Consider the following 9,866-nt stretch of genomic DNA (forward strand, 5'->3'; position numbering starts at 1 on the left):
GGTGGGAACATTACAATGTACAATTATCTATTTGTGTCAAATGGGGGTTTAGAATTAATGTTATATTCAGTCTACGTTTTTGTGGATGATCCGAGCTGTGCAACACTTCAGTACAAATAAATGACACTGCATAGAGAAAAATTTCTTTTTAAAATCAGTTTTATTAAATGCAGTTCGAAGTGAGACTGAAGGAGTTGAATAATACATTTGAATTATGGCTTTGCCGAGGTTTCTCTATCAAACAAGACATGAGAAATAGGAGTTACAACACACAAGACAACCTTAATTTACATTCAGTAAACTGTATGCGCTGTACCAGCTTGGTTTTGAGGATGCCACTAATGTATTCACTTCATATTCTTTGTTATTTACACTTTATGGGCTCCGTACATTCATTGTCCTGTTATAAAATTAGTTGCACAAGTATTCTCACCTCATATTGATAAGTGTGTAAATGATTGACTGCACAATGCCCTCAGCTCAGGATCCAAATATCATATTTCAAAAATAAAAACACTTGTAAGGCACCAGGGGTCAACAGTCAAATGTGGCCAATTATACAATAATTGTTCCTTCAGACACATTATCACTAACATGAACATTGTCATGAATTTGTCAATTTTTTTTTATAAATCGTAGGTTTGTTTACATGATCTTGCTTAACAAATGAAATCAGATCAGCGTGTTTTGCGATTGGCACTGTAATATAACGGTGGGTAAACGCTCAAGCGTACTCAATGCAATGACGTCTTCAGAGTAAAACATGTGGAAACATCTGGAAAATCACACGGCAGAGAGCAAGACATGACGTTTACATTCACGACGCCACAATGTTTCGCAGCTCACTGGAAGAAAACATTCTCTGAGGAGCAACACACACAAAACAATGGAGAACGTGACATCACAAGAGCAAATCCAAACTGAATCAACATGAATGCAGCTGGATTGGACAAATGTTCTAAATGAAAAAAAAAAAGTTTAAAAAATTTAAGTAATGCATTTGAGATGATGTTCAAAAATATGTTCAGGTAATGCATCCAGAATTTTTATTTATTTTTTTAATAAGTATCATTATTCTCAACGGTGATTCTCATTATACATTCATTTTTAATTAATTAAAATTAATTCTCCTTTTTTATTTATTTTTTTAATAAAAGCAATATTTATTTATTTTCCTTTAGAGTGAATGATGCACTTTTTTGTTTTTGATTTTGTAAGATTCACCCATGAACATTGAGTTATAAAATTAATAAATTTTAGGAAATAAATGGTTAAAAGGGCTGATGCACAAAGTATTTTTAACTCTATAAATATATTTGTTGTGCTCTTTCATGCATCGTGCCCAGAAATAAGGCCTTCAAGTAACAAACCTCCTCAATCTCGGCCAAAAAAAAAAAAAACTCAAATCAACCCAGTAAAGAAAGCGGTCATACAACAAAACTTACAAAAGCATCAAGCACATCCAAAGTTTCAACTTGTTCTCTGGCTCTTTTAAATTCAAGATTTTCACTTCATTTGATCATAAAGCAATCAATGAGCCAATGTTTGAAAAAGAGTAATGAGAAGGAACAAAATGCAATACAGCACATCCAGGAATATTGCTGACTAAGACTAAACGACATGCTGCTAGTATCCTCAACAGTTACACAAGACACATGATGATGATACTCATCAGAAAGTCTGCTACAGTAAATATTCTACAGCTACATTCAATAGGAAAGGCCCAGTCATGTGAACTATTAAATGATCAGCATCTACAAAACACTCTCAGCTCATATCACTCGAATGTCTGTAAAGGTTTCAGAGCAGTTTTTATAGCCAATTTGAAAGATCGAACACCATCCTGGCTAAAGAAAATGAAGAGCTTGTGTTTCTGTGTTACTCTGAAACCTGGATACTGTCTGTTAGAGTTACAGCTGTAATGCAAGAATGAATTTAAAAAAAACCATCGCCAGTAAAATCAGATATTAAGTGACTGCTGTTGCATAGATCGATCAAGGAGAACAAAAGGAAGATCTACACAAGGAATAATTCACCCAAAAACAAATACACTACCGTTCACAAGTTTGGGGACAGTAAGATTTTTTTTTCTTTTGAAAGAAATTGATATTTGTATTCAGCAAAGATGCATTAAATTGATCAAAAGTGACGCTAAAGATGTTTATAATGTAACTAAAGATTTCGATTTCAAATAAATGTTGCTCTTTTGAACCTTTATTCATCAAACAATCCTGAAAAATCAAATCTATCACCGTTTCCACAAAAATAGGAAGCAGCACGACTGTTTTCAACATTAATAATAATTAAAAATGTTTCTTGAGCACCAAATCAGTATATTAGAATGATTTCTGAAGATCATGTGACACTGAAGACTGGAGTAATGATGCTGAAAATACAGCTTTGCATCACAGGAATAAACTACATTTTACTATATATTAACTTAGAAAACAGTTATTTTAAAATTACAATAATATTTCACTGTTTTTACTGCATTTTCGATCAAATAAATGCAGCCTTGGTGAGCAGAAGACACTTAAAAAATATGTAAAAATCTTACCGACTCCAAACTTCTCAAAAGTAGTGTGCATTCAAAAAATGATTTCTAATCACTTACTCACCCTGACGTCGTTCCAAACCCCTAAAGGCTTTCTCCTTTCTCTGACTCACTGAAAAAAAGTAAATACATTTTCAACACTATAAAAGCATTCTGGGTGAGTCGAAACAAAAGGAGCCGGCAAAACTTTGGAACTCAATCAAAATAGGGACTTTGACTTCAGTGACTCTCACTGTTAGTCACGCTCATGATTGTCCGTCGCCGGGACCGGAATCTTTCTCTCGTGTTTTGAGCAGCTGTGCTCCTTTGTCCTCCATGCATGCATCGCAACCCCAAACCGCAGACATCTCGGCCGTTAGCAGATTGTACGCCGTCTCGGTCATTCCAGTGCAAACTCTGTGGAACCATTTCTGACACGAGGCCTCGCACAGAATGGCCTCTTGGTCATCGTTCACCTCGCTCAGGCATATGCCGCATGGGTAGACCGGCTCGGACGAGGTGGACGTGCTCCTTCTGTTCAGAGCTTTATTATTGGTCGAAGCGCCGTTATTGCCTGCGGGTCGTGGCGACTTCTTTAAGGCTTCGCTGTTGCCGTGAAGGACGCCGTTGAGTTTTTCCGCTCCGCTCTTTGTCTTCAGCTCTGTTGCGTTGTCCTGAGTCTTGTTTTCTTCACAGTTCTGGTTTTGCGTGGCGCTTTTGTTCATGGCTTCACTCGGGACCCGTTTAGGCGTTTGCGTGCTGGACTGCGTGAAGTTATTCTGTTGATTCGGGCTCAAATCCCGGGCTGGATTTCCCTCTGGACTGAAAACCAGACCTCCTGGACTAGCGCTTTGGTTCAGATTTTGAAGACTGGTGTGCTCTCCTGGATTTGGTCTGAAGTGCATGACGCTGTTGCCGCTGCCGCTAAACGTCTGCCCGTAATTTGGGTTTTCCGGGTGGCCATAGTTAAATCCCAGTGCCCGGTTGTAGCCCATGGGATTCTGGGAAAAAGAATAAGGCTGGTTTCGCATCTGGTAGGGAGCCCCGTATGGAGAAGGCATCCTGGACGACATCCTGGGCGGCCCATAGCCGCTAAACACTGGGTAATGTGAGTGGCCAAAATAAGGGCTGGCAGGAGGAAGTGTCTTCAGGGACGGCGAGTTGTAATTGTCATCGAAAGGATTGGAGGCTATTAGGTGATCCGCGCTCGGGTTTGGAGGAGGCGCATATTCAGACAGAGGAGAAAAGGCCGGCGCCTGTCGAGAAACAGAGTTATTTTCACTAGGCCTGTCACGATAACAACTTTTCGTTGCGCGTAGGCCTGTCACAATAATCAATATATCGACTTATCGTGCAATATATGTACATGACCTCAATAATTTTTGATGATGCAATATATGGCCCATTATATTTACTTAATAATTAATGTCACCATGTTTTGTACATTCCACTTGCGCCTGTGTCTTTTGCAGCTTCTCGTACATAACGTGGTGTAGTTGGTGCTAGTTCAAATTTATTCAGGTATCTAATATTTTGATACTTAATTTCCATGATCTAAATATTCTTAAAAATTAAACCATAACTGCAGAAGAAACTTTGCTTGTTGAAGCATTTTTAAAATTTGAACTAGCACCGACTACACCACGTTATGTACGAGAAGCTGCAAAAGACACAGGCGCAAGTGGAATGTACAAAACATGGTGATATTAATTATTAAGTAAATATAATGGGCCATATATTGCGTCACCAAAAATTATTGCGGTCATGTACATGTATTGCGCGATAAGTCGATATAGCGATTATTACGACAGGCCTACTTTTCACTCCTAAATGCTCATATAAAGCTCTGATGCAACATTTTCTCCATATTTAGTAATTATGTATTTCTTCCTTCACTTTCTAAACGCATAGAAACGGAATGAAAAGCAACTTCACTGTTCAAATATTTGGGGTCGGTAAGATTTTTTTACCGTTTTTGAAAGAGTCTCTTCTGCTCACCGAGGCTGCATTTATTTGATCAGAAATACAGCAAAAATGGCTAAATATTATCGCAATTATAAATAACTGTTTTCTATGTGAATATCTGTTAAACTGTAATGTATTCCAGTGATGCGCAGCTGTATTTTCAGCATCAGTACTCCAGTCTTCAGTGTCTCTTGATCTTCAGAAATCAGTATAATACGCTGATTTGCTTCTTTTCTGATTATTATCAATGCTGAAAACAGTTCTGCTGATGCATATTTCAAAAGAAGTCTTTTTAATGCATTTATTTGAAATATAACTCTTTAGTAAGATTATAAATGTCTTTACTGTCACTTTTAATCAATGCATCTTTGCTAAATAAAAGCATTTAAAAAAAATATATTTTTACTGACCCCAAACTTTTGAACGGTATTGTATGTATGAGTAGTTTGCAATAATATGTGTTATTTTAACTTATAAGCAACAATATTTAGTTAATAGTTTATATTGTTTGTTTCTGTTGTTTCGATCAAATACGGTGGTTCATATAGAAATGTCGATGGAGAAAATAAAAGGGGGAATATCTCTGGAACCAAAGATGCCGTGAGTTTCATACAGTACCTGCGTGCTCGACTTGCGTCTCTTTTTCTCCGGGCTTCCCAGCAGCAGCCCAGGACCGCCTAAAATATCCAGCCCACCGTCACCTCCTGGAAAATCACAAACCCAGTTCAAATTAAACTGATCATCCAAAATACCTGCGGTCGATCTGAAACGTATCAAGTCTATAGCACTGACGTGTACGTACGCTCTTCATTTTAACGGCTTGAGAAACAGTTACTTACTGAAACAGGAAGATTGGGTTGGACATATAGAAGATCTTGTTTCTATTTTAAGAATAGCCGATAGAATTTCGATTGCATTACATCGTGCAATCAATCATTTGGTATATTTTCCTAAAACTGTAGATTTTAAAAGTGCATATTGTTTATTTTGTCAGCTTACACTAGGCACAAAGCTAATAGACATTAAATCTACGAACTTTAGGGTCTTAAAGAGATTTATGCTGAAACGTGCATTTGTTACAATCTGTATTACATTAGCAGATTACAACAATAACATACAATTCAGTGTTTAATTAGATTATATATAGATTATAACAGAATAGAATAATACAGTAATTGGTTGAGATTTTCAGAAAACACGCCATAATAAACTTGGGTTATTATAGTTAGCCTAAAACTAAAATCAATTAAAAAAAATTCTAAATAGAAATAAAAAAAATAAATATATATAGGCAAAAAAAATAAAATGCACACAAACATAACAAAATTAAAAATGTAGCAAAAATAACTTATTTAAGATAGTAATAAAACTATAAAATAATAACACTTGAATGGCCACATTGAATTTGCAATTGCATTTGTTATATTTATACATTCATATATTTTTTTTTGTCTTATTCACTATACCTTCTTCTAACTTCAACTTAGATTTTTGCTTTTTAAGGTTGCATAATAAACATTGACTCCAGTTGCATGCCCTACTGAAGAGCATTTAATAAATAATAATAAATAATCTCTGGTCTGATTTTCTGTCGCTGCGGATCAACTCCAAACTTCCAGAAGCTCTGCAGGAACTCGGGCTCAGCTGACAGCGCGCACTCTGAGGCCTGTCATGCTTTTCTTTTCAGATGCGCATCTGAATATGTCGCGGTCTACTTTTCTGTTCTTCAGCAAAGGCCTGAAGGCCGTCGCTCCGGTAATTACGACCGACACCGAGTCAAGCCTCTGAAAACACGGAAAAGCCACGTTACCTCGCTTTCGTTTTAGAGAGAATGAATCTTTATCCTGCTCTGTGGACATTACAGGCTCCCTCACATGACTCAAGGAACGGGGAAAATGGTGTGACTTTGATGTTAGAAAGAGTGAGTGTAGTCAACTCGTCTCGTTCTTCCCCCGTTTCGCTGCAATCACGGCGGCGGCGGCGCTCCGTACGCGACCGGGAAGCGATTGCTATTAATATTCATGAGCTAACCAACGACGTCATCTGTTTAATATTGATGAGACGAAGACCGCAACGTTCTCAGAGGTACTTAATATTAAAAAGAACGTCCTCAGCCATTGGCAAGAACGTCAGCACGTCTGAATTAATATTCAAAAGCTAAGCTTTCGCCACTTGATCGCGGCGCATTTCAACGTGGAGTGAAAAGCGGCGCGTGAGGGCGATTGTGGGCGGAGCGTGTGATGTTACGCGCGCGATGATGAAGATGATAATGTGCTGATGTAATGTTATATTATTATGAAGTGCTGTCATTTTAAAAGTTTTTATTTACCTTGTGTGGCGGCAGTAATATGCGCCTGCAACACAGGGCACAGGTGCAAAATAATGTCAGACACATTTTATTTTATTTTAATAATTTTATTTTTTTTTAAAAATCTTTCAAACATAAAGTCAGCAATCTATCTACATCTATGTAATAAAGCCACTCTCCTTTATGTCCATTAATTTACTTTGCCTTTTTTTGTTTGCTTTTTTTAACTTTATTTATTATTTCATCTATATCTGCACTATAAATTGGTCTACTTTTAATACGAAATTGTATGTTTTTTCTTATGTATATTTGCTTATATATATATATATAAAATACAATAATACTAATGTTTTTTTTTTACAATTATTTTACAGTAATATGCCACAAACTGTAATATGTTCATATGTATTGGTATATATAATATTAATCGTGTATGTGTGTGTATATATATATAAAACGTAATACTAATTCTTTAAGAGAGAAGAGACAACATTTTAAACTTTTCAGCATTTTTATTTAAACTGGAAATCATTCTTTATAACAATCTATTTGTGGTGGGGGTATACCTTTTTGGCATAAACATCACACCATATTGCTGAACAGAAGAAAAACTCTTTCAATAAACACATGGTACATGTATTTGGAAAGTAAAGCAGAATACTTACAAGTGGAATTTTATTTATTAAGAAATACATTCCGTTTTTAAGGCTTATAGATACATTTACTGCTGCAGTGTGACGGAAACCAAACCATCACTGCTTTAAAAGAGTTTACAAAGATCTCCCTTATTAACAAAACTCCAACAGAAGAATCCCAGAACAGAATTCAACTGAAAAAAAAGGGGTTTAAGCAAGTGCAGTTCACATCAGCACTGAATAAAGTGACATGAATATTATTTCCTGAGTAACACCACCTAGATTAGGTGAGTGGGTAAACGTGACAAGCAGCCTGAGTTTTTATCTTACATGAACAGAGGTCATCTGTTAGATCAGCACATGCCGACGCTAAACATTTGACACTTTTTATGACGTTGCATTTCTAACGTGCAACTTTTAGCTGAAGAAAACTGCATGGAATTACACTTGCATACACAAAGAAAACCCAGATGTCAAGTTAACAATCAATATTGTTCTAAAACACTAAAGCATATTGAAATGTACATCAAAAACATCAATCCCAGCATCAAATCTTACTGAAAACTAGCCGAAGCAGGTCTGGAGACTTTCTTAGCATGATCTTGGACACTAGTCAGGCTGGAAAACCAGCGAAGACCAGCAGCTTTTGGCTGTTTTCTTCAGCAGGAAAGCGAAACCATATTAAGTCAGTACTTTCACTAAATCTAGGGTGCATTATTAATCCCCCACAACAACAAGAAACAATACAATAATTCCCCTCCAGTGAGAAAAGTTGTAAAAGGAAACAAAAGGCATGAAATCCATCATCTTTGGTTTGCTTGAAAGTCACGAAGGATTGAAAGCACAACGGCGTAACACTGTTTTTGGTTTCCTGATGTCCTTTCGGTAAGCAGATATCAAATCTACTCAGGAATAAAGCTTTGAAGAATGACAAAACACATGCAAAAGAATCTACATTAATGCTCCGTGCAACGGCGACCACATTCTTTGGTTTCAGGCTGTTTGCTTCGAAAAAATTGATTGTGTCTCTCTGATTGAAATACTGCGAGCTATCAATTTCCCCTGATTGAGAAGAATTTCAGCCGCATTGGAATGTTAATATAATATAATATCTCTCTCTGTATATAATTCTCATGTACAATAACATCCACGCTCAGCTTGAAATTCTAATGAGGGAAACTGATCACTGCGACAGTTGAGGTGAATCTCATAAAGCCGATCAAGAACATTTCTGGCTAATATCTGACTCCAAATTAAACATAAATGATATTTTGCAGCTCCAAAATGACAATTAAAGAATGAATTTATGATTTAAATCTACAAAATATAATATATTTTATATCATGGCAATTATTTTATACCCTGACAATTAAGCATGGTATTCATTTATGATATATTTTTGATTATATTTACATTTTATATCATGATGACTATTATTTTATATCATGCCAAATAAGCAATAAATGCATGATTTATATCAAAAAATATATTTTTATGACAATTAAGCAATGCATTTATGATATATTTTTGATTATATTTACATTTTATATCATGATGACTATTATTAGGTCGAGATACAAATAAGCAATAAATGCATGATTTATATCAAAAAATATATTTTTATGACAATTAAGCAATGCATTTATGATATATTTTTAATATAATGTAATATAAAATATATTTTATATCATGACAATTATATAAAATAATGACAATTATTTTTTCATCATGACAAATGAGCAATTAATTTATGATATTACATAAAAAATATTTTGGTAATGAAATTATGGCAATGAGAATTTGGGGTCAAATGTTCTTAATTTTCATGAAAATAATGTCACAATATAAATCATCTAAATGGACTTGAAATAAGCTTTGATATGTTTTTTTCCCCTGTTGATTTTGGAGTGAAATGTGATGTATTCATGAGATTTTGTAAAGCTGGGCATCTCCACCTCATTTGGTGGCAGGAGTTCTTTAAAGCAGCTCTTTTTTCCCGAACCGAACAGGCGCTCGCTGGTCTCTGGGTGGAACATCTTTGGTTTGATTCATGGATAATCTCATTGTCATCTTATCATCCCAAAGACCAGCGAACCAGAAAGAAGACATGAACGAGCAAGCAGCTCTGCAGATGATGGTGTGTCACCGTTGCACATCGAGCTGCATGAAATACAAACAACTCCAAACTAATCTGAAAGACAAGTGCTACACTCATGATCCTAAATCTAAAATAGCATCAACTATTTCAAAGCACTAAAGTAACTCAAATGCGTACTCAGTAGTACATATTCTGTATGTGGAGAAAAATAGATATCTTTGGAGGCAAAAAGGTTTCATGATCATTCAGATTTGATTATTATTTTTGGTTTTCAGAACATTCACTCGGACTGCAATCAAATCAATCTCTCGCTCGTGTATCTGCAGC

The 9,866-nt window shown here is 35.7% G+C and overlaps 1 protein-coding gene across 1 annotated transcript; it reads right to left on the reverse strand.

Annotated features, from left to right (window-relative positions):
* Positions 1 to 2,529: 2,529 nt before the first annotated feature.
* pygo1 (pygopus family PHD finger 1) lies at positions 2,530 to 6,481 on the reverse strand. Its single transcript, XM_016293188.1, has 3 exons — positions 6,309 to 6,481; positions 5,117 to 5,202; positions 2,530 to 3,789 (listed from the first exon to the last, which is right to left on the reverse strand). The coding sequence occupies exons 1-3, from the start codon at positions 6,355 to 6,357 to the stop codon at positions 2,800 to 2,802; spliced, it is 1,125 nt and encodes a 374-aa protein (XP_016148674.1). The 5' UTR covers positions 6,358 to 6,481; the 3' UTR covers positions 2,530 to 2,799.
* Between the last annotated feature and the right edge of the window lie 3,385 nt (positions 6,482 to 9,866).

The sequence above is a fragment of the Sinocyclocheilus grahami genome, unplaced genomic scaffold, assembly GCF_001515645.1.
Source record: "Sinocyclocheilus grahami isolate Dianchi unplaced genomic scaffold, SAMN03320097.WGS_v1.1 scaffold14.1, whole genome shotgun sequence".
Lineage (NCBI taxonomy): Eukaryota > Metazoa > Chordata > Actinopteri > Cypriniformes > Cyprinidae > Sinocyclocheilus > Sinocyclocheilus grahami.